This window comes from Leopardus geoffroyi, chromosome C3 (genome assembly GCF_018350155.1).
Source record: "Leopardus geoffroyi isolate Oge1 chromosome C3, O.geoffroyi_Oge1_pat1.0, whole genome shotgun sequence".
NCBI lineage: Eukaryota > Metazoa > Chordata > Mammalia > Carnivora > Felidae > Leopardus > Leopardus geoffroyi.
This window is the reverse complement of record NC_059338.1, coordinates 26,973,063-26,995,286: the sequence shown is the minus strand read 5'-3', so window position 1 is coordinate 26,995,286 and position 22,224 is coordinate 26,973,063. Positions and strand designations below refer to the sequence as shown.

Sequence of the window (22,224 nt, the reverse complement as noted above, 5' to 3'; positions counted from 1 at the left end):
CTTGGGGAGGCAGGGGCAGGGAGGAGAAGCTCCTCTCCCACCCTCTTTGGACAAAGATGGACAAAGATGCCAGTGGCCTTTTGGTTTCCATAGAAAGTGCTTAAGGGTCCCTTGTGGTAGACCGCCGTCAGCCTGGCCACAGAGCACAGGCAGCTCTTAGAGATACTGGGACCCTGTGATGTGTTCTTGCTTAAGTGGAAACTGGGGCAACCTTTACGAGTAAAGGCACCGCTGATAGAAAATGGAAATAGCAAATGAATCTTAGGGCTGGATGGGACTTTGGTCCCAGTCTGCCATTCATCGAGGAGGAAAAGGACAATTCGGGTGGCCCTCAGAAGCCAGCATCTGTGGAATAAGTGGATGAGTCCCTGATCGTTTCCCTTCTCTCCCAGGTCCGTCTGTCCCATCCCCCACCCTGTCCCCTGCCTCTGTTAGCTCAGATTTTCTGGTTTAGAGCTTCCATTTGGACCACTGTCGCTATGTACTCTCCTCACGGACCTTGAGAGAGGCCCAGAGCAGTAGGATGCCTGGCCCCGGTGTGCACAGCAAGTTGGGGCAGATCTGTTCTGGAAACTAGGTGTCAGCCCAGTGCTTTCCTTGAAACGGCCACCCTAAGAAGGACATCGGAGAAAAGAAGTTCCGGGAAGGCCAAGGAACCGACTGTAAGGGAACCTAATCTCTTCTTCTCTCCCCCTCTTCCTGCCCCCAGATCCCTTTCCCTCCCTGCTGAGGAATCCCAAATACACCTGTCTCTGCATGGCAGGTGGAAGCCTTTAATTGTTCCTAGAGGTGAGGGAAGCATGGAGGGGACAGCCTTCTAGCTGGTGGGGCAGGTCTGGCACTGTCTGGCTCTGGCCTTTTCTAGACACTTCAATTAGTGATGTTAATTATGGCTTTGTGAGCATGGGGTTCTCCAAAGGTAGCCAGTCTCCAGCCCGCCGCTCTCCCTGACGCCCGTCTGACATTGGTCCCCAGTCTGTGAGGCCGTGTTTATGCCCTTGCCTCTGCCCATCTGCAAGATTAAAGGTGCCATGAAAGTGTAAATAAATTATTAGCAGCTTCATGGTCTCCGTCTTTTTTTTTTTTTTTTAATGTTTGGTTATTTTTTAGAGAGAGACACACAGAGCACAAGCAGGGGGAGGGGCAGAGAGAGAGGGAGACACAGAATCTGAAGGAGGCTCCAGGCTCTGAGCCGTCAGCACAGAGCCCTACACGGGGCTCAAACTCACAGACTGTGAGATCATGACCTGAGCCCAAGTGGGATGCTCAACCGACTGAGCCAGCCAGGCGCCCCATTCAAATCTTTTGGGTGTATCTTTTGGGTATATTCCAGAAGTGAAATTGCTGGATGGATATGGTTATGTTTAATTCGAGGGTGGGGGGGGATCTGCCGTATTGTTTTCCACAGCGGCCGCACCATTTTACGTCCCCATCAACAACTGCCCACATTGTTGCCAATACTTCTTTTAAAAAAAAAAAAAAAAATCCATTGGGGCGCCTGGGTGGCTGTCAGTTGAGCGTCTGACTCTTGGTTTTGGCTCAAGTCATGATCTCGCAACTTGTGAGTTTGAGCCCCACGTCGGGCTCTGCGCTGACAATGCAGAGCCTGCTTGGGATTCCCGTCTCATTCCCTCTCTCTCTCTGGCCCTTCCCTGCTCGCACGCGCTCTCTCTCTGTCTCTCTCAAAAATAAATAAACATTAAAAAAAAAATAGAAAAATAATCCATCATAATGGGTGTGAAGTGGTATCTCGTGGTAGTTCTCCATCTTTTTCGGGGAAGTCAAGGCCCTGGGAAATGCTGCGGCAGGCCTTCCCCAAAGTCAAAGCCATCAGACCCTGGGCCCGAGCTTCCGGGCCCCCATCTTTCCACCCTCCATCTCGTACTCCCTTTGCTACTCTGTCCCCAGCCTATCAGGAGGGGGCAGGTGACGTCCTTCCGCTGCCTTGCCCTGTCCGTCCTCAGATTGTCAGGGTGCTCTCCTTCCCATCTGTCGCGGGAGCCGAATGGCCGTGACCCACCAGAGGTGTCCAGGGAGTGCGTGACTTTGAGGGCGGAGAGGTTTAAGTCACAGAAAATTTCAAGAGTGGAACCATTTCAACCCTGTGGTTTGGTTAAAAAGAAATTGTGATGCAGCCATAGAGGGGAGGATGTGCAAACATTACAGTCAACTTTGTAAAGAATTAAAAAAAATTTTTTTTTCAGTAATTTCTGATGTTTTAGGAACATGAAGACTCCCCCCGATAGACTGTTTTTTATTTTTTAAGTGTATTTATTTTGAGAGAGAGAGAGCGCGTGCGCAATTCGGGGAGGGGCAGAGAGAAAGGGAGACAGAGAATCCCAAGCAGGCTCCCCACTGTTCGCGCAGAGCCTGATGTGGACTCTTACTCACGAACCATGCGATCATAACCTGAGCCAAAATCTAGAGTTGGATGCTTAACCGACTGAGCCATCCAGGCACCCCATGACAGACTATTAAATGAGGGGGAAAGTGTATAAAACTTGCTTATGAGCTCAATAGGGGAAAAGAATATTGCATAGAAAAAAAGATTTGATGGAAATCTGCCAAATTCTGTTCAGCGGCCACCTCCAGATTGGTGGGAAATGGGTGACTTTCAAATTTCTCTGTTACCGTAAATTTTGCAGATTTTCTACAATGAGCACATATCCTTTGTATTCAGGAAAAAGGATGATAAGAAAATAAGAATGAGTGCAACCATTCATTAGGCATGTGTGTTGCAAGGGACTATGAAGCAGTCAGTTCTGTGCGATGCCGTTGAGCACGGCATGGGTGGGAAGCTAAGGCAGCAGGTGTGGAGGCGTGGGGACAGGTGGCATGGAAAGAAGGCCAGAAAACAAAGAAGCTGTAACCGGAAGGGAGGTCAGGGGCTAGAGCAGCCCTGTGCCTTCCGGAATGCTGCCTCTCATGCACCCGGAAGATACCGTGGTAGGGACGCTGGCTTTGGATCGCTTTATCTCTGCAAGTGGTGCAACTATTCCCAGGACTGTTGAAAGAATTAAAAGAGCTCATCCCTAAACGTGACACTTAGCATAGTGTGTGCTCCGTTCCTGGTGTTTGAGAGCTGGGTTCTGATACTTGGCTGCTGGGCTCAAAATCACCTCTAGGCCTCGGTTTCTCCACCTAAGATGGAGGTAATAATACCATCTACCTCTGATTATTATGAAACCTAAATAAATTAATATGCAAAAGGTGCCTGGCACATAGTAAATGCTCAGTTAACGTTAGCTACGATCAGAGGGGGTCTTCAGCTGATACACTCCAGCGTGTCAACCAGTTGTTTATGGTCAGCATCTGCCACCTCATCTGATTGTCCCATGAGTCCCATCTAATTGGTCAGTGCCCATCACTAGTCCGTTATTTTGACTGTCCCCCTTACTATCTTATTATTAGCAGTGTGAGCTCCAGATATCAGGGTCCTTCCCAGAATCACCTCATCCTACTGCTTTGCCAGTATGACTCTTCCGTTGAAGTGGTCCTGCTTCCGTTTCCAAAGGGTGCTGGTGATGCAGACAGACTGGGGTGCAGGCGGCTGACCGGGCCGGGGGGGGGGGCGTTTGATGAGCATTTGGGGTGAAATCAGAGATTCCCTATCATGCTGCTCTCCTCCCCTTGCTTCCCTGCCCTTCTGAAAAGGAGCCAAAGCCAAGAAAAAACAGCCACCCATAAATAAAGGAGACCACGAAAATAACAAAAAGAAAGAAGAAATCTTGCTTTTGTGGCAGGCTTGGCTGCCGATGGGGTAGATAATGGGGGAGGAAACACGGCCTTTGCGGAGAAAAAGAACGGAACACTTTGTTCGCCTGCAGAATGAATGCTGCTTGAGCAAGAGCCGCTGAATTGGGGTTTCCGATGAGTGAGCTTGTCTTGGGGGAGATGGTGGTGATTAGGCTTACACAAGGCACAGGTGGCATCCCACCCAGAAGCCGTGGGATGGGGGAAGGGGAGGTGACGGGGGAAGCCGCAGACGTGAGCCGGTGCCTAACGGTGAGGCCAGGGTGCCCAGGTCCAGCCCAGGGGCCCTGCCCCCATGACCTCAGTGCTGCTGGTCACCTGGTTCCTCCACCGTCTGCCCAAGCTGGGGAGCTAGATGCTTGAATTGCTCGGGAAACCCCCAGACCTTCTCTAGCTGTCTTTCTCCGTTCTCTCTTGTGGCTCCTTGCAGGGGAGGTACATCCCAGGGAGGAGAGAATGAGGCCAAAGTGGATCTGCTGATTATTCGCATGCTGGCCTTCTGGATTCCAGGCTCTCTTCCTGTCGACACTGCCTGGTGGCCTTCTTTCTTGGTGACTGGCATTTGCCGAATCCTCTCTCTTGCACCAACTACCCGTCCCAGTCACCTGCCCCTGCAGTGAGTGGCTGAGGCAGGAAGAGGGAAGAGAATCAGGTGCTTTTTCCTGAGCCCTTGGGGATCCAATCCCAGGATGCAGTGTGGAGGTGCCCACGTCAAGAGGGGGCTGTGGGCGTAGACATGTGTGGAGGCTGATGTTTGAAGTGACTTTAAGGAGGGCGACTGGAACCTGTGCTGTTTGGGCTGAGCACTCTGGCTAGCGGAGGTTCCCTGGGGGCACATGCATTCATTCATTCATTCAACCTCAACAAGATGAAGTGCCCGTCTCCTTTGCGCCCAGCATTCTGCTGAGTATTTCTTGTGCACTACTTAGTATCTTTTTAAAAAGCTTTAATTTGGGGGCGGCTGGGTGGCTCAGTCGGTTAAGCCTCCAACTTCGGCTCAGGTCTTGATCTCACGGTTCGTGGGGTTGAGCCCCCGAGTCAGGCTCTGTGCTGACAGCTCAGAGCCTGGAGCTTGCTTTGGATTCTCTCTCTCCCTCTCTCTCTGTCCCTCTTCTGTGCTTCCCTTCTCTCTCAAAATAAATAAACGTTAAAAAAAAAAAGTCCTCTATAAAAAAGCGTTAATTTTTAGGGGCACCCGGGTGGCTTAGTTGGTTGCTTAAGCGTCTGACTCTTGGTTTCCGCTCAGGTCGTGATCTCTTGGTTTGTGAGTTTGAGCCCTGTGTGGGGCTCTTTGCTGACCATGCCGAGCCTGCTTGGGATTCTCTCTCCTTCTGTCTCTCTGCCCCTCCTCTCTCATGCATGCTCTCTCCCTCTCTTTCTCTCAAAATAAATAAGCTTTTAAAAATTAAAAAAAAAATTTTTAATGTTTATTTATTTATTTAGAGAGAGAGACAGAGTGTGAGCAGAGGAGGGGCAGAGAGAAAGGAAGACACATAATCTGAAGCAGGCTCCAGGCTCTGAGCTGTCAGCACAGAGCCTGACGCAGGGCTCAAACTCACGAACTGCGAGATCGTGACCTGAGCCGAAACCAAGAGTTGGACGCTTAACCGGCTGAGCCACCCAGGCGCCCCAGCTTTAAAAATAATTTTTTTTTTAAAGATTTAATTTTTAAAGTAATCTCTACACCCAACGTGGGGCGCAAACTTAACGGCTGCGAGATCCAGAGTCGCGTGCTCTTCCGACTGAGCCAGTAGTGATGTTCACTACTCATTAATTCCCCAACGACCGTGAGAGTGGGGTCTCGTTGGCTCCCTTTACCGATGAAGAAACTGAGGTGTAAAGAGGGTAAGTGTCAGGCATTCATTGGGTTCCCACGCGGAACAGTATGGAACTGGGTGACCCCCCCGCCCCCCTCCCCCAGCCACTCATCGGCTCCCTCACCCCCCAACTTCAGATTCTGATGTGGATGCCCGTTGCGGGGGTTCAGCATGGCTGTGTGCAGGTGCCGGGCCTGTCCTGGAAAGCCTCGACGCCACCCACCGGCTGTTGGTCACTAGTCCCAGGAGAGTTGAATGCTTGGCCTACCCATGCCCCTAGGGAGGAGGGCACGGGGTTTGAACCAACTGCGCGCTGGCCCACGTGGCTTAGACTTGACGCCAAAAGCAAGAGCCAAGGGCTACCCAGCCCACCCTGGCACCGCTGGGAGGAATTGCTGACCAAGCCGACGCTTCACCCAGCCTGGTGGGTAACCGTGGATATTTCGGGCTGTTCCTACTCGCCCCTGTCCCCTCCTGGGGGTGGCAGGGGACTGCAGGGGTTAACAGAACAACGCTTGATCTGCGTGGGCTCCGGAGGAAAGGAGGGAGCTCCTGAGTGCAGCAGAGCTTTTGTGTCATCAGCCGGGGAAGGGAAGGTGCAGTGGCGTGGCCAGATAAGCAGTGGCCCCGACTACGTGGGGTTTCCTTGGCAAATCCGGGTTCTTTCGGCCTGTCCTCACTCTGTGGCGCCTGGGTGCCTGACTCAGGCCAGGGGAGATTCCGGGGTAGCTGGGGACACCGCCGGAACATTCAGACCGCCCGAACGGGGTGCGGAGACAGGGCCAAAGGGAGGGAGGCCTGCTGGGAGCAGATAGAGAAGGAAGAGGGTGACGTGCCCCATTGCCCTGTGGGTCTTCTGTCTGACCACGCGGGGGTGGGGAAGCCTTCCCCAAAGGGTGATGGGGGCGCTCAGGGTGCAAACTTGGGTTTTTTTTTTTGCTTGGTTGGTTTTTCTTGTTTTTTTGCAAACATCGCATGGGGTCCCCTGAATAATTCTATGAGATAGTTATTATTTGTTCCAGTTTAGAGATGGAGAAACAGAAACTTCCTGTGGTCACACAGCTAGCAGTATGAGGAGGGGCAAGGCTTCAGACACAGGTCTGGTTGGCAACAAAGACCATTTTCTTTTCTTTCTTTTGTTTTTGGTTTTTTGTTGTTTAATGTTTATTTATTTTGAGAGAGAGAGAGAGAGAGAGAACGAGCAAGCAGGGGAGGGGCAGAGAGAGAGAGAGAGAGAGAGAGAATCCCAAGCAGGCTGCCCACTATCAGTGCAGAGCCTGATGTGGGGCTCGAACTCATGAACCATTAGATGAACTCATGAGCCACGACCTGAGCTGAAATCAAGAGTCGGAGGCTTAACCGACTAAGCCACCCAGGCGCCCCAAAGATCATTTTCTTTTTTCTGTGCCAGGACACTTCCCAGCAGTGCTGGAGGGTCACCCCTGTATTCCTGCCTCCTGGAGAGGTGGGGACAGGGGAGCCTGGGGACCTGCCAGGCATGCTGGGGAGGGAAGCCAAGGAGGGAGGGGGGACAGACACTCCTTGCTTTAGGTCTCTTCCTCCTCCCGCTGAACATATGTTCTGTGCCAGGTTCTGTGAGTATATGCTGCCTTCTAATCACAAAGTAGGTATTGGGATCTCCACTTTCACATGAAGAAACTCAGGTTTTGAGAGGTCGAGTCTTTTCTCCAGGTTCTCAAAGCAGCCTTGATTTCTTTTGACTAATTCTTCCTTGGCCATGACTCAAGTCAAAAACAACTAGAATCCTCTGAGCGTTGAAGACAGTGGCCAGTCTGTCTGTGCTGGACCGGATCCTGTTATCTGGGGTAGAGGGAGAGCGACGGCGTGTTGGCCGATAGGAAAAGATGTCGCTTTGGGCATCACTGAGGCCTGCGTTCAGACACCCGCTCTGCCGGGCCTTGGGGAGGACAGGGAAATGCGCAGTGAGCTCCTCACTCAGTGCCTGCAGCTGGAGTGAGTGTCGTGCCCTTGAATGCTCTTTAGCCTCTCCTTCCTTTGGTTAATGTTCGGGGCTATCCCCAAAGGGAGGCCTTTGCCAAGCCAGTCAGCCCCAGCTGCACCATTTCTGCGGTGTGCCAGCCCTGGGCTGGGCATGGCTGGTGCAGAAGACCAGACACATTCCCCTGTCTGGGACATAGGCCTAGACCTGGTCACCGGGAGACGAGAGCAGGACTGCAGGGGCCCCCTAGCACTTTCGGTGGGCTGGAGACAGATCCAGTCACAAAGGCAGGAGGGCCCCCAGAGAAGGGACTCCAGGAAACACTGTTTACTTCTCAGTTTTACCCAGGCATGCATCCCACTGGAACCTCACCAGAACTTCCAAGCTGCCCCCCTGCCTCCTCCTGTCTTTTCCTGGACTCTCATCCTGGGCTGGAAAAAGACTCAGGTGCCTCAGAGACCTGGGACAACCAGATGGAGCCATGGATGGGACCATCACCGCTATGGTCTCTCCCTGGCTCCTTCAGTCCTCTGTGCCCCGGATTCAACTCAAACTGGCAGTCATGAAACTCAGGCTGGATCTGGGCTTCTGGGGGAGCCTGCCGGCTCTCATAGGCTGGAGGATAGGAGCTCGGGAACTCAGAAGTTTCCTTCGGTTGGTATCGGCTGCTCTGTCAGGTGAATACCACTTTGGCCTGCCCAGAACAGCCCAGAGACTGGGGGTATTGTCGGTGACCCTCTCCTGAGCTGTGCTAGACCAGAGAGCGGCGCACGCCCTGGACCCGGTACCCCTGGGGTCCGCAGAGGCTGGAGACGGTGAGGGGGCCCTCTCAGGAAAGCTTTTCCCCACCCTTGTAGCCAGCCCAGCTCCCAGCTCTGAGTAAACATCAGAGATAGGATCGGGCGTAGCCAGGAAGGGTGGCAGGGTGCGGCCTGGGAGAAGAATGGCAGGATGTGGCACCGGGGCACCGTTCTGGGCACCCACGCCTCGGGCTATTGTTTAGGGCTGCCTGAGGCTCTCAGCTCTCTGGGGCTTTGAGAGGAAGTGACATTCCCCTGGGACTCAGGCCCTGCCCCACCCCTGCCGAGTGGATCTCTCCCTGGCGGTGCCCCTTGGAGTGGGCTCAGTGAGCTTGGAGTGGGGGGCCTGCAGGCTTGGCGTGTGCCCGCTGGGGAAGTGTAGTCATGGCCCTCCTTGGGGGGTCTGCCTGTCTGCTCAGGCCGTCTTCCTGTACCCCTGGGTCTGAGTCACCCGTCATGCTCCGATGACTGGATCTCTATCTTTATCTGCATCTAGATATTTTTTGCGGGGAGGGGGCTGTCGTTGTAGAGGGAGGAAGGGCTGAGGGTGCAAACTCCTTTGATTCCAATCCAGCTGGGCCGGTCGTGGGCTGATCCGGGAGAGGAAACGGCTGGTGATTTGATTTGGGTAGAAAGGGGCTCGTGCGCGTGCGCCCGTGGGTGGGGGTCGGAGGGCCCAGGAGAGGGTTGGTTGTGGGGAGGAGAAAAGAGAGAGGACCGGCACCTGCAGTCAGCTTTGTCCTATAAGAGCCTTGTTCTGAGCGGCTGGCCCTCTGGAGTGCAGGCGTCTCTCTATGCCTCGTGCTGGGCGCTGGGCTCCGGCCTGGGGCCTCTCTGCCGCCAGCTCACAGACTCAAGGCTCTGGCCCATCAGGGGTGAGGATGGCCTGAGCCCTCTCCCCCAGAGGCCTTGACCTCTTACAGATACTCAGGTGAGAGAAGGCCCAGGAGGAAGGCTGCAGGGGGCCTGGGGAGTGGATGCCCTAGAAGGGAAGAGTGGGGAGAGCAGGGGTGCTGATCTGTATCCCAGCTGGTTCCGTGTCCCTACACCCTGCCTCTAGCCCAGAAGCGGTACTGCCGAAACAAGCCACGTGAGCTGGGCCTCGGTTTCTCCATGTATAAAATACGAGTAAGGCTGGGCAAGAGGGGGTGGAGACCGGGTTCACAGGAGCACTTCCTGGGTGGGAGGCCGACGGGAGTGTACGTACTGTGGACTTGTGACCTCTGACCGGGACCTGGGGGAACCCAGCAACTCATAGCTCACAGGAGCCGAGGGTCCTTTGGCTTTTAGACCTCTGGGGAGAGGGGCAGGTGTAGCTGCTGACCTTCAAGACTCCTGAGAAACCACATGTGTAATGGAAACGTGGCGCGTGCTTTTTGAAGAAGGGGTAAACAAATCGAAGGGGTTTTAAGTCTGGAAAAGAAGAGACTTAAGACTCCCAATAGGGTCTTTATTTATTTGTTTTTTATTTTGGAGAGTGCGAGCAGGGGAGAGAGAGGGAGAGAGAGAGAGAATCTCAAGCAGGTTCGACGCTCGGCGAGGAATCCGATGCAGGGCCCAATCCCACAACTCTGGGATCATGACCTGAGCCAAAATCAAGAGTCGGACGCTCAATCGACTGACCCACCCAGGCGTCCCCCAATAGGGTCTTTAAATCCAAAAGGGGTAGAAAGTGTTTCTTACCTGTCCCAAGGTAAGAGCAAAGGAAAGGGGTTTGCTTTGGTGCCGGGGGGATTTAGTTCGCTAGCCTGTAGGAGCTTAGATGTGAGGGGGAGGCAGCTGAGGCTAGCTGGAGGCTGGGTGATGTGTAGGCAGCTTCTACCCGATGATAACATAGATGGTCTGACTGATGATGGCTCAGCTTAGGAGTTCTCAACTTTATGAGGGCCAGAAAGCCATACGCATTCAGTAGAAACGATACTTTGAATTTTGATCTTTTCCCAGGCTGGCGATTATACGCTATGATGCAGAGTCGTGATGCTGGCCAGTGGCAGCTCCCAGGTAGCCACCAGATACACTTCTAACGATTCTGTGCCTGTTTTTTCCCTTTTGGTGCGGTATTCAGTAAATTACATGAGCTCGTCAACGCTATTCTACAGTAGGCTTTGTGTAGATGATTTTGCCCAACTGTAGGCGAAAGCAGGTGTTCACGTTTAAGGCGGGCTGGGCTAAGCCCAAGATGTTTGGTAGGTTAGGTGGGGTAAATGCATTTTCGACCTAACGATCTTTTCAACTTCCGATGGGTTTGTTGGGACATAACCCCGTCATAAGTGGAGGAAGATTTGTCGTAGCTGTCGCTTATTATGTGTCCAGGTCTGCCTTGTGGCTATTTTGCTGAGCTGTATACTCTGCTCATTGTATGAATATTTGTTGAGCACCTACTATGCTCCAGGCATTGTGCTGGACTCTGGGGCTACAGTGGTGAGCAAAACCAGGTATGTTTCCACAGTGTCCTGGGGTGGGTGGGGTGCGTTCCCAGGCTACTGGGCAGTCTGAAATAAGCATGTAAAGGTATCATTACCAACTGTGATAAGTGTCCTGAAGGCCAAGTTTAGGGTGTCATAAGAATGTAAAACAGGCACATATTATAGTCTGGGATGTTAATGGAAGGCTCATCCCTTCATGCTGGGTTTTCTCATTTTACGGAGGAGGAAATGAATTCAGAGAGGTTAAGTCACTTGCTCAAGACTGCACGGCAATTAATTGGGTAGAGTTGGATTTCAGATTGTACCCAGGTCCTTCTGACCCCAGGTAACTTTTCTCTTAACCACCTGAGTCTAGCCCATCCTGGGCTATAGGACAACCTAATGGATACTCACCCGCTTATTTAATCTTCTCAGGCACTTGTGAGCTGGGGATTATTATACCCATTATATGGATGAGGAGACAAGCTCCGAGTTAATGAACGTGCCTAAGGTCACACAAGTCAGCTGGAGGCACAGCAGGAATTTGAACTCACGCTGGAGAACCCAAAGGCCTGAGCTTTCCAAACTCTGTACCATTGACCACCTGCTAACCCCCAGGTACCTTTGTTCTACAACAGAGCCTGCAGAGGTGGGGGCACCTGTGCAGGAACCCTCAGCTGCGAAGTGGCGGAGCAGGGACTGACTGCGCGTGGACTCCGTACCCTCCACCTGGTTCTCCTTTCACTCTTTAGTTTATCACCTGCAACGTTTGCTCTGCACTCAGGGAAAAGAGAGCGGGATGGTTTGGGGTTCAGAGCCTGGCACTGACCCTCTTCAGGGGGAGTCTCATCTCTGTGGGCAGGGAAAGGGGCTGCTCTTTGAACAGGCCTGTGCTCTGGGAACTTGGGAGGGAGGGAAGGAAGGAAGGAAGGAGCTGCCCCAGGACCCTCTCCCCCAGAATGTGAGACCCTGGGAGGAGCCCATCAGGTCTGGGCTGTTGCTTCTCCGTCAACAAACGTTGGTCCAGAGGGACCAACCGAGAGCCAGTGCCCGACGTTGAGGCAGGCGCCTGTGGAAATGGAAGGGCCCTTGTCTGGGCAGCAGGGTCTGGCAGGGCTGTCTGGTGGGCACCACGCCCTGGTGAGCGGCTTGGCTGGTCACCAGGAGTCCTTTTCTTTGCGCGTACCGCGGCTTCACCAGAGGCCAGGATGAGCCATCCGGAGCCCCAGGAGGAGGCAAGCTCCCCAATATAAAGATCCTCCACAGCCCCCGCTGGAGGTACTCCTCGGGGTTAAATGTGGGTAAAAAGGCCATCAGCGCTCACAGGGAGATGTCCTCATGCAGCACTGTCCGCCAGAAACATGGTGTGAGCCTCCTGCCTAACTTGAAATGCTCCAGCATCCACGTTAAGAAGTGTAAAAAGAAGCCAGTGAAAACAGTACTTCTAACTCCGTGCATCCAAAACATTGCAGTGTCAATATATAATCAATAACCGTTTATTAATGAGCTGGGTTGCATTCCGCTTTCCATGCTAACCCTTCGAAAGCGGGGTGTCCTTGACACTCAGCCCGTGCGCATGGGATCTGGCCGCGTTACAGGCTCGGTGGCCGCATGTGGTGAGTGGCTCTGGGAGTGGGCAGGGCAGTCCGAGAGTTAATTAGGACTGTTAATCACCTCCTCTGGCTTCACCTTCCGCCCGAGGTGGGGCGGGGGAGGAATGCACGGGGCAGCATCTTGCGGGGGAGGGGGGGGCCTTCCGGCCGCCCGTCTAACCTGCGCCCTGCTGTGCCGCTCGGGTCTCTGGGCTGCAGTGGGAGAAAGGCTTCGAGGTAGGAGCTGGCAGGCCAGGAAGTTGGGACCGAATGGAGGCGAAAACCTCTTAGGACCCGAGTGGGGAGCGCAGAGGCGACCCGGTGGCCCGCCCACGCCCGGCGGAGCGGTGGGTGTGGGACGAGGTGGCGCGGAGCGGCCGGGGATCACAAGCCCACAGGCCCGCATTGTTCGCCTGTCACACTTCCTTTGGCTTTATTGCCTTTGTCCAACACCCTATTGTCTGGTTTCCTTTTGTCCCCCTTTCAGCGCGGCTGCCTTTTATTTTCCAGCCAGCCTGGTTGTTTTCATTTCTTTTGTCTGAAGTTCCTGAGAGGAAGGTTTTATTTTCAGCGGTTTGATTAATTCACAGCTTGAGCCCGGGGTTTGTTTGTTATGTAATTGCTGCCCTCAGCTTCGGGATAATACCCCCTCCCCGCCCGCCCCGCCCCCACGGCCCCCCCCCCCTCCCCGCTCGGGGCCTGGCTCGCCGCCCCTCCCTGTGCCCGGATGGGCCGAGCCGCCTGCTTCCTGGACGCTGTCCAGGCCCCTGCGTGGTGAGAGGGGACCTTGGGGCCGGGCCCTGAAAGCCCTCGGGCGAGCTCGGCTGGGGTCGTGTCTTTTCTCCCGGGGTCACGTTCTTCGGGTGGGGTCCGCCCCTCCGTCCTCACCCTGCAGTGCCCGGTCCTGGGTCCCGTGCCAGTCCCCAGGGTACCCAGTGGCAGGAGAGTCTGCTCTGGTCTGGATGGCGTCAAATCAAATACATCTTCACCTGTCCTGTGCGTTCAGCTGTTTCATGTAAAATCCTGTCCGTGGGCTCTTGGGTCACTCGTTACAAGAAACATTTTGTTGTATGGAGTTGATGGAATATACAATATTATATATTACACCTGCAACTCAGTTTAAAAATTTTTTTTTTTTCAACATTTATTTATTTTGGGACAGAGAGAGACAGAGCATGAACGGGGGAGGGGCAGAGAGAGAGGGAGACACAGAATCGGAAACAGGCTCCAGGCTCTGAACCATCAGCCCAGAGCCCGATGCGGGGCTCGAACTCACGGACCGCGAGATCGTGACCTGAGCTGAAGTCGGACGCTTAACCGACTGCGCCACCCAGGCGCCCCTGCAACTCAGTTTTAGACGTTTTACGAGATCTGATTTTGGTCTTACACGCCCCCTCCTAAAAATTTTGCACAGGTGTTAGGTTAAAATTTTTATTTGACGATGCTTCTCAAACTAGTGGGTATCAGCGTCACGTGTAGGGTTTGTTAAAAACATTCCTGCTCCACCCACAGAGTTTCTGATTTGTGGGTGACCCACGACTAGCTTCCAAAAAGCCCCCAGGCCATGTGTAGCCTGTGGCCCCCTTGTAGGGACTGCATTTCAACTAGGTGGTTTCACAAAGGGGTGCTCCCTAGAGACAAGTAAATTTTAACAATTCGTAGTCCTCATGAATGCCCATTTTGCAGATGAGGAAACAGGTGTGGAGAGGTTCAGTTGTTTACCCAAGGTCACTTAGCCGCCAGTCGAGTAGCCTGTGGGTACCTGGAGCCTCCTGCTGGGTGTCCCCACTGGTCTTGTCACAGTGACTTTAGGGAGCAAGTGAACTGTAGACATCTGCTCCTTTGGCTCTGGGTGTGGAATGACCACCAGCAGTCGCTCCCCAGGATCCTTTGATCCCCCAGGTGTCCAGGCAGTGGTGACAGCAGGGGAGGCGGTGATGGGAGCATAGTCTGCTTACACCAAGAATTGCCAACGCATAGGCGGCGATGAGAGCAACTCTACATGAGGGACTCCAGGTAGATCTAGGAAAATGTTTTTCTTCAAGCTCTACATCTCTCAGCCTGTTATTTTCCCACTTTTGGTGGTTACGTGGATATGAAAAACAGTTTGCTCTTGTCTTGCCTCTACTATGCGGGGGGGAAAAAAAAGAATGGGTGTATATGTAGGGTAGTTGATGCTTGGTTCCCCTTTCAGGGGGTAGTAGGGAGTGGTAGGGACTAAGGAAAATTGGCTTGTCCTTAGGGAGCACCTGCTTTTCTGCTACTTAATCCTAGCCAGTGATTGTCCCGGACAAATTTCAAGAGAAGTTCAAATCCAGATTTCAGATTTCATGTGATGTCTCATGATTTTTAAGTTTTGGTACCTAATTACACACACACACACACACACACACACATACACACACACACACAGTTTTGGCTTAATGGGCTCAGAAACCGCGAGTTGACCATCTCTGCCCTCTTTAGGTGGACCATTCCACCAACTAGCCCCAAACCAGGCAGGGACTGCCGAAAGTTAGGCCCAGTTGGCCGTAGACCTTCCTGTTGAAGAAAAGGTGCGGGGCAGAAGCATCTTTTCTAGTTTTTCACTGTGGGTTCCAAAGGGAAGTTTGCGTTTTGCGATGATGGAGCCGCTGCATCCACCATCACCCGTTTCATGCTGTTCCTCCCCGCCCTCAGGATGTCCATGAGGAGCCCTGGCTCTGCCCAGCTGGCCCTGGATGGCGTTGGCACCATGGTGAACTGCACCGTCAAGTCAGAAGGGAAGAGGGAGCTCTGCCACGAGGCCCTCCAGGCCTCAGCTGCCGCCGCTGAACCCCAGCCGGGAGACCCAGCCCGGGCTCCCCAGGATGGTGCTGACTCCCAAGCTCCAGCCCAGGTGCCCAGCACTTTCCCCGGGGCTCCTGGGTCAGTGTGCCCACTTTGCCTCCATAGCCCACACACCTCTCCTTGAGGCTGGGCGGGCACCCCCTCCCCTCTCTGGGCAGACAGGAAGCAGAAACCTCTATCTCTGGGGGGGTGGGGAGGCTTAGGGGGGTGGGGAGGGACTGCCAAGTTCAGTCACGCCACCTGTCTGAGCGGTACATGGGTTCAAATCTTGGCGTGCTCACCTGATCCTAACTACTCCCCCATGTGTGACCAATCCTTATCTCTGAGGACTAGTGGGGGAGACAGGTAATCCAGCATATGATTTGAGAAAATCAGCCTTATTACCCAAGCCTGAGAGAAGTCGCTCAATTCCTCATCCTCAAAATGGAGGCGTTGTGAGCTACATGGGCAATAAGGATTCTCGGAGTTCTTAAAAATCCCGATTCCATGCAAGAGATGTAAAAAGGGGGAATATGTAATTAAAAAAACCAAATGAATGAAAATGAGAATTTTAGGGCTCTGGGGAGGGAACTAGCCTGGACGGGCTTGGGGAGGGGGGAGGGGTAGTGATAGAGGAAGACTTCCTGGAGGAGTAGGGCCTTGAGTTAGGCCTTAAAGAATGGAGAGGACTCAGGTAAGGAGAGGGGGTGGTGCCCTAAGGAGGGGTGAGGCGGGGGTCCCAGAGGTAACGCACCCAGCTGCAGATGTGGGCGAATGCAAGAGAGTAGTGATTAATAGCTAGCTTGGCACTTGACCCTGAAGCAGCGAACCTCATTCGTGTGCATTGACTTCCTTGACCCCAGCAACAATCCTGATAGGGGAGGTATTAATATCTCCGTTTTCAGAAGAGGGAAGTGAGTCAGGTTCAGAGGAGTTCAGAGTCTCATGTGGGATCAAGCGCCTCGTGAGTCACTGAGCCTGGACCGAGATCCAGGTATCTTGTCATCAAACCTTTTGTTCTTTCGCTAAATGCAGCAAAGACCGAGCAAAGGTAGGGAAGGTGGGGAGGGAGGGCCCTACCTGGGGAGGTGGGGGAGAACGGGTACACATGGGTTTCTCAGGGTGCACATCACATCCCTGGGGGCTCAGATCCCCCCCTGCAGTCTGCCCTCTTCTCGTGAGGGTGGCGGTGACATTCCTTGTGTTCTGCAGGACTGCAGCTCCCCGGAGAGCATTGGGTGCCTGGAACCCAAGAGACCGGGAGGTTCTGAGGCTGCTTCTGGAAGCCAGGAGAAGCTGGACTTCAACCAAAATTTAAAAGAAGGTAAGATGTCTGCCCTGGCTGGAGGCGGGCCTGGGGCGGGAGGTGTTAGGAGTGCTACTCCTCACCCCCTGGTGTCTTCTAGTCGTGCCAGCCATCGAGAAGCTGCTGTCCAGTGACTGGAAGGAGAGGTTTCTGGGAAGGAGCTCTGTGGAAACCAAAGATGTGAAAGGTGAAGGCCCGTGTGGGCAGGCGGGAGGAGGTCTGACCCCCTTTCCCTTTTCCCAGCCTGGCCGTGCAGTCTGGGCCTGTAGGGTGGTTTTGGAAGCTCTTGGTCCCCCATACCTGCCCTGTGCCCCTCGGGCTCCTGCCCGGCCCCGGGGTCCAGCACCTTCCCTCACCTGGGGACTGAGCATTTGGTCTGGCTCATTCCTGTGCAAGAGAGGCCTGGTGGGAATCCCATTCTGTGAGTATGGATCTGGGCTCTTACCGGGGACCCTTGTGACCTCAGGCATGTCCCTGACAATTCCCAGGTCTAACTATACGGAATGAGCTGGATGTTCCCTTTTGCTGACGAAAATTGATTCTAGGCCACCGGGACTTCGCTGTATGAATTCAAGGGCGCCTGTTTGGCTTGTGAGCGTGGCTGTTTTTCCGGTGTGGTCGCTCTCCCCTGACAGGAGAGAGCCTTTCAGACCAAATCGGTGCCCAGGCTCCACCCCACCTGCTGAGTGAGAACCCCAGGGGCTGCAGGCCTGGGCATGTGTATTTTTCAAAGGCTCCCTGAATGATTCCGAGGCGAATGGTCTGCAGCCTGGCACAGCTGTGCCCGACACGAGCTGAGGTGGAGGGCGAGGGAGCACTAGCACTCGCGGGTGGACGGCCACCTGCCAGATTCTGGACTCCGCTTTATGTTCATTATCTTCTTAACCCTGATAGCACCCCTGGGAAGTGGCCATTCTTGTGCTCATTTATAGATTGAAAAAACAACAACAACAACAACAACAACGAAGTGCAGAGAAGTTGGTTATTTGTCCAACAACTCCCGGACAGGATAGATTGAAATAAGAATTTGGGGACGCCTGGGTGGCTCGGTCGGTTGAGCATCCGACTTCGGCTCAGGTCATGATCTCACGGTTTGTGGGTTCAAGCTCCGCGTCAGGCTCTGTGCTGACAGCTCGGAGCCTGGAGCCTGCTTCCGATTCTGTGTCTCCTCTCTCTCTGCCCCTAACCCACTCGCATTCTGTCTCTGTCTCTCTCGAAAATAAACATTAAAAAAAAAAAATTCGAACCCAGATCTGTCTTGCTCCAAGGCCTGAGCATGTCCCACTGGGCCCCTCCTGTGGGCTAGTTCTCCACACCGACACTGTGCCCCTGGGCACTTGAGGACATCCAAGAAGTGATCCGGGACAGAGATCCCCCCCCCACCCGCCCCCCTACCTCACCCTGCCGCCCCCACCAGCGTTTCCAGGGGCTGGAAGCAGCGGTGGATGGTGGGGAACTTCTAGGGTAGCTGCTTGTGAGACAGGAAGCCAGCTGCCCCTCTGGGGCAAGGATCAGTCTCCATCATCTGTCACTCAGCCCCTAACAGGGGCCTGGGAAATAGCAATTGCCCAATAAGTGTCAGATGGGTGCATAGGTGGACAGATGGACAGACGGACATTCTCACTGGTGGCCGTTTCACTGTGGCGCAGGGACCCAGGAGAGCCTGGCAGAGAAAGAGCTCCAGCTCCTGGTCATGATCCACCAGCTGTCTACCCTGAGGGACCAGCTCCTGACGGCCCATTCAGAGCAGAAGAACATGGCTGCCATGCTGTTCGAGAAGCAGCAGCAGCAGATGGAGCTGGCCCGGCAGCAGCAGGAGCAGGTGCGCCCGGCTTAGTGTCTTTCTTGCTAGGGGAGGGGGTCTGTCAAGGCCTAGAGGGGAACATGCTAGGGGCAGGTCGCGGAGGGGCCAGCGGCCAGGGCCGTAGTAGTCCCGCTTCCGGCGGTTCATAAGCCTTGGTGGGGGCCCTGAGTCTGAGCGGCTGGGTATTTCCTGCCCAACCTCCACCCTTGGGCTCTGGGGGAAGAGAACCTGCTCCTAAGGTAGACTGTCCTGCTGCCTGCCCCGCCCAGTGTGCGGTTTGTCCTGGTGCGGACGTCATGGAAGGCCGGGTGTGGCTGGCTCCGGGACAGGGCTGATGTCCCTAATGTCCATGCCTGCTGCTCTTTCCTGCCACCAGATCGCCAAGCAGCAGCAGCAGCTGATTCAGCAACAACATAAGATCAACCTCCTCCAGCAACAGATCCAGGTAAAAAGGGGGGGAGGGTCAGAGGCTGAGGGGGTGACAACAGCCTGGAGATGCCTGCCAGGGACAGGGAGTGACGGCAGGGGGAAGAGGGGGGGATTAAACAGAATCAGACATGGCCCTAAGGAGGGGGCTCATTTCTGCTCAAGCCTGGAACCCCAGTTGTCTTCTCCTGCTTTAAGGGAGGGGCCAGAGTATCTCCTTCCCTATCTGGGGTGGAGGGCAGGTGGAAGGAGGTGATGTGGGGTCAAATGGAGCCTTTTGGAGACTCGCCCTGTACCGGTCGCTGTACCTCTCGCGTCTGGGTTCATCCTCTGTGTTCTGGGCTGAGCTGTTTGGGCCCCCAGGGACTCACACAGGGTTTCTTTGCCCTCAGCAGGTCAACATGCCTTACGTCATGATCCCGGCCTTCCCCCCAAGTCACCAACCTCTACCTGTCACCCCCGATTCCCAGCTGGCCTTGCCCATACAGCCCATCCCCTGCAAACCAGGTGAGTGAAGGCGGGGGTTGACCATTAGCTGAGGCTGTCTTGAGGTCAGGGAAGGAGCTCAGGACCACTCTCGTGCGTTACTTTGCAACGTGGCCTTTCTGGGCCAGTGGAAGCTGAATCCCTTCTTCCTGAACCTCGCTGGGCGAATCGAAAAAGAAATGGCACTTGAAAATGATGAAGCGCTTTCCAGATATAAGCGGATGTAGCCCATCTAGTGTCCCCAGCTCTGGTGCGTTTCCTGGACCGGGGTGTTAATCTCTTGAACACTATTTCCCGCCACTGAAATCCAGCGAACACAGACTGGGCACCAGCCACACGTCCGATGCCCGCCCTGTCGTTGACAGGTGGCTATGGGGGTGATAAGAATGGAGTTGGAGCTCAAGGAGTTTTTACAGTCTGGGGAGGGAGAAAGGATATCGGTAAGCAGGGAGTCTGGGAAGGCTTTCTGTAGAGGAGGTGCCCGATTGGGTCCCTGGAGGTGGACTGGAGGGGTGAAGCCGGGACCTGAGGCCTGGAGCCTGAGGTCGGCAGCTGCAGCTGCGGGGGTTGGAGTGGAGGGGAGCGTGTGACAGGGTGATGGGACAGGCTGGCAGGAGCAGTTGGGGCCGAGCCTGGCGTTTAGAATTTATTTTGTAGAATGCAGACGTGCTTGAGCGCTTGGGCTGAGGCGTCTTGTCACGCTGACTGGGGGCGACAGGGAGTTGGAGTCTGGGCCAGTAGGGGGCCGCTGAGGTGGTGGGACAGAGGCAGAGATGGAATCCGTTGACCACGATCAATCACGGACACCTTGTTGAAAGGTCACGGGACAGGGCGGGGAGGTTGCCCGCAGTTGCCCCAAGAGTGGGGACAGCTTTGAAGCCGAGCCCATCCGGTCTACCCTCCCTGTTCCGTGTGCGAGAGGAGGCAGGTGAATTCCTGTCATGGGCCACAGGTCATGGGTCAACACCACTGGCTGTGCTCCCACCTTGCTCTCCACTAGACACTCTAGGGTGGGGGTGGGGGAGGGGGAACACAAAGGACTGAAAAAGTCAGGCCCCAACTTCAAGGAAGTTGCCACTTGGGGAGGGGGGAGCACGCCAGCAGCACAAATTCAAGGGGAACAGAGCCGCAGGAGTGAGGAGGGCAGGGCCTGGGGGATGTGACGTGTGACAATGCCTCCGACTCCCTGCTTTCTGGACAAGGAAGGCAGGAAATGCGCCGTGGACGACTTGAACTGGCCAGCCTGCCACCTGCCTTGCTGGCTCCAGAGTCCCCGTTAAGCAGAGGGCCACAGGCTTCCAGATGCCCCTTCCCCAAGCCGAGTGAATAACGCCTCTCCCTCGCTCACAAGCGATGGGAGCCACATTGCCTACGGCACGGAGCCTGCAAATGCCAGGCTCGGCCATCACGGGCCCGTCTCCTTTCCCACTTCTTGGCTCTCACACACCCACTTCTCCCCCTCCGCCTGCCTGTCTGCCTGCAGCCACCAGCCCCCCTCTTGCTGGCCCCCCGCCCCCCAGGAAGCCTGCTCCAGCCATCCCAGCCACAACAAAGTTCTCTGGCATGCTACCCCTGCAGCCCCTGACGCCACCGGCCACGTGGTTAGCGATCGGTGTATACGGACGGCTTCGGTGTATCGGTGTATACGGCTCTCTCTCCACCTGTCCGCCCCTTGGTGCTGGGCTGGGTTGAGGACGAGCATGGTAGGCCAGGTAGAACGGAGAGAGTGCCGTGTCAGGGGGAAAGGATGGGCTGGGTTCAAATGTCAGGGCTCCCGCTTCTGAGCCGTGTGGGCAACCCACATAACGTCTCCTGGTCTCCGTGTCTTTTATCTGTAAAATGGGGTGATGTCCTGAGCGCCGGTTCTATGCCACACACTAGGGATTATTGTGAGCTCGTGCCCGAGTGGGATCACACCCGGGGAGCCGCCTTTGTACCCTGCACGCAGTAGGTACGAAACACAAGCGTCCGTAGAACGAGCCGGTGTGTACCTGCCCTCGGGTCACCGTTGGGTTGGGAAGGGCCAGAAAAGGGCGGAGATGCCGATCAGTGTGCAGGGCAGGGAGGGGATGAGGGCATAGGAGGCCTCCAGCAGCACTCGGGGGCTGGGGAAGGCCTGGGCTGGAAGCAAGCTGGGCCAGCTTCAGGCCTCTGCCCGCCTGCTGCTGCTGGGACCTCGTCAAGCAGGGCGTCTGCTGTTCTGTGCTCATCCAGGACTTTTCTCCTTGCCGCCTTTTCCGTAGCGGAGTACCCCCTGCAGTTGCTACACAGCCCCCCCGCGCCGGTGGTGAAGAGGCCCGGGGCCGTGGCTGCCCATCACCCCCTGCAGGTATCGCCCAGCAGCCCAGCACCCCGGCCCTCGGCTGCCTCCCTTGCCTGTGACGGGGGGTGGGGTCCCGCGTTCCCCTTCACCTTTTCCCGATGTGTCTTCCTTTCCTGCCACGCCCTTGTCTGTTCCGGGTAGGTTTGTCTTTGTCTGTAGCCACGTGTCCCCTCTTGCGCCTCCGTGGGGGGTGTCTCAGCCTCTGGTCTCTGGGTCTCCCGCAGGAGCCCTCCCAGCCCCTGAACCTCACAGCCAAGCCCAAGGCCCCCGAGCTGCCCAATGCTTCCAGCTCCCCCAGCCTGAAGATGAACTGTGGACCCCGCCCCCCCAGCCATGGGGCCCCCACACGGGACCTACAGTCCAGCCCGCCCAGTCTGCCATTGGGTAAGCTTTCTGCCGGGAGCGCATGATACGACCTTGGGCATGTCCTTCCCTTCTGCGGGTTACAGTTTCTGTAAAACAAGGGGTGAGACCTGCTGTCTTTGGCCTCTTTAAGTTTCTCCACTGTCTCAGAAGATCCCCTGCTTCCTCTCCCCGACCCCACATCTGGCTGGGCACCCCCACCTCAGGGCTCCAGGCCACTGAGTTGCACAATTTCAGGGAGTGTGATTCTCTGTTCTAGTGTCCTGGCCCAGTGCACCACAGCCAGTGTAAACAGCGCCCCCTTGGGCATGTGCAGGGCAGCTGTCCGGGAGGGGCATCAGGCAGCACCAACCCCGTGAATAACTCCCAGGAGTGACCTGG

The 22,224-nt window shown here is 55.2% G+C and overlaps 1 protein-coding gene across 4 annotated transcripts in view; it reads left to right on the top strand.

The window, feature by feature from the left end:
• The window catches only part of SOX13 (SRY-box transcription factor 13), a 46,341-nt gene that overhangs the window by 19,338 nt on the left and 4,779 nt on the right, over window positions 1-22,224 (top strand). Inside the window, exons 1-9 of one of the 4 annotated variants that reach the window (XM_045456345.1) lie at window positions 9,079-9,261; window positions 15,007-15,205; window positions 16,348-16,459; window positions 16,542-16,628; window positions 18,091-18,263; window positions 18,622-18,690; window positions 19,064-19,178; window positions 21,401-21,486; window positions 21,705-21,864. In XM_045456345.1, coding sequence (XP_045312301.1) covers window positions 15,008-15,205; window positions 16,348-16,459; window positions 16,542-16,628; window positions 18,091-18,263; window positions 18,622-18,690; window positions 19,064-19,178; window positions 21,401-21,486; window positions 21,705-21,864 — 1,000 coding nt within the window. In that variant the 5' untranslated portion in view covers window positions 9,079-9,261; window position 15,007. Of the gene's footprint in view, window positions 1-9,078; window positions 9,262-14,100; window positions 14,344-15,006; window positions 15,206-16,347; window positions 16,460-16,541; window positions 16,629-18,090; window positions 18,264-18,621; window positions 18,691-19,063; window positions 19,179-21,400; window positions 21,487-21,704; window positions 21,865-22,224 lie in introns of those variants that run through there. The other 3 variants (XM_045456343.1, XM_045456342.1, XM_045456344.1) reach the window with 3 other exon arrangements.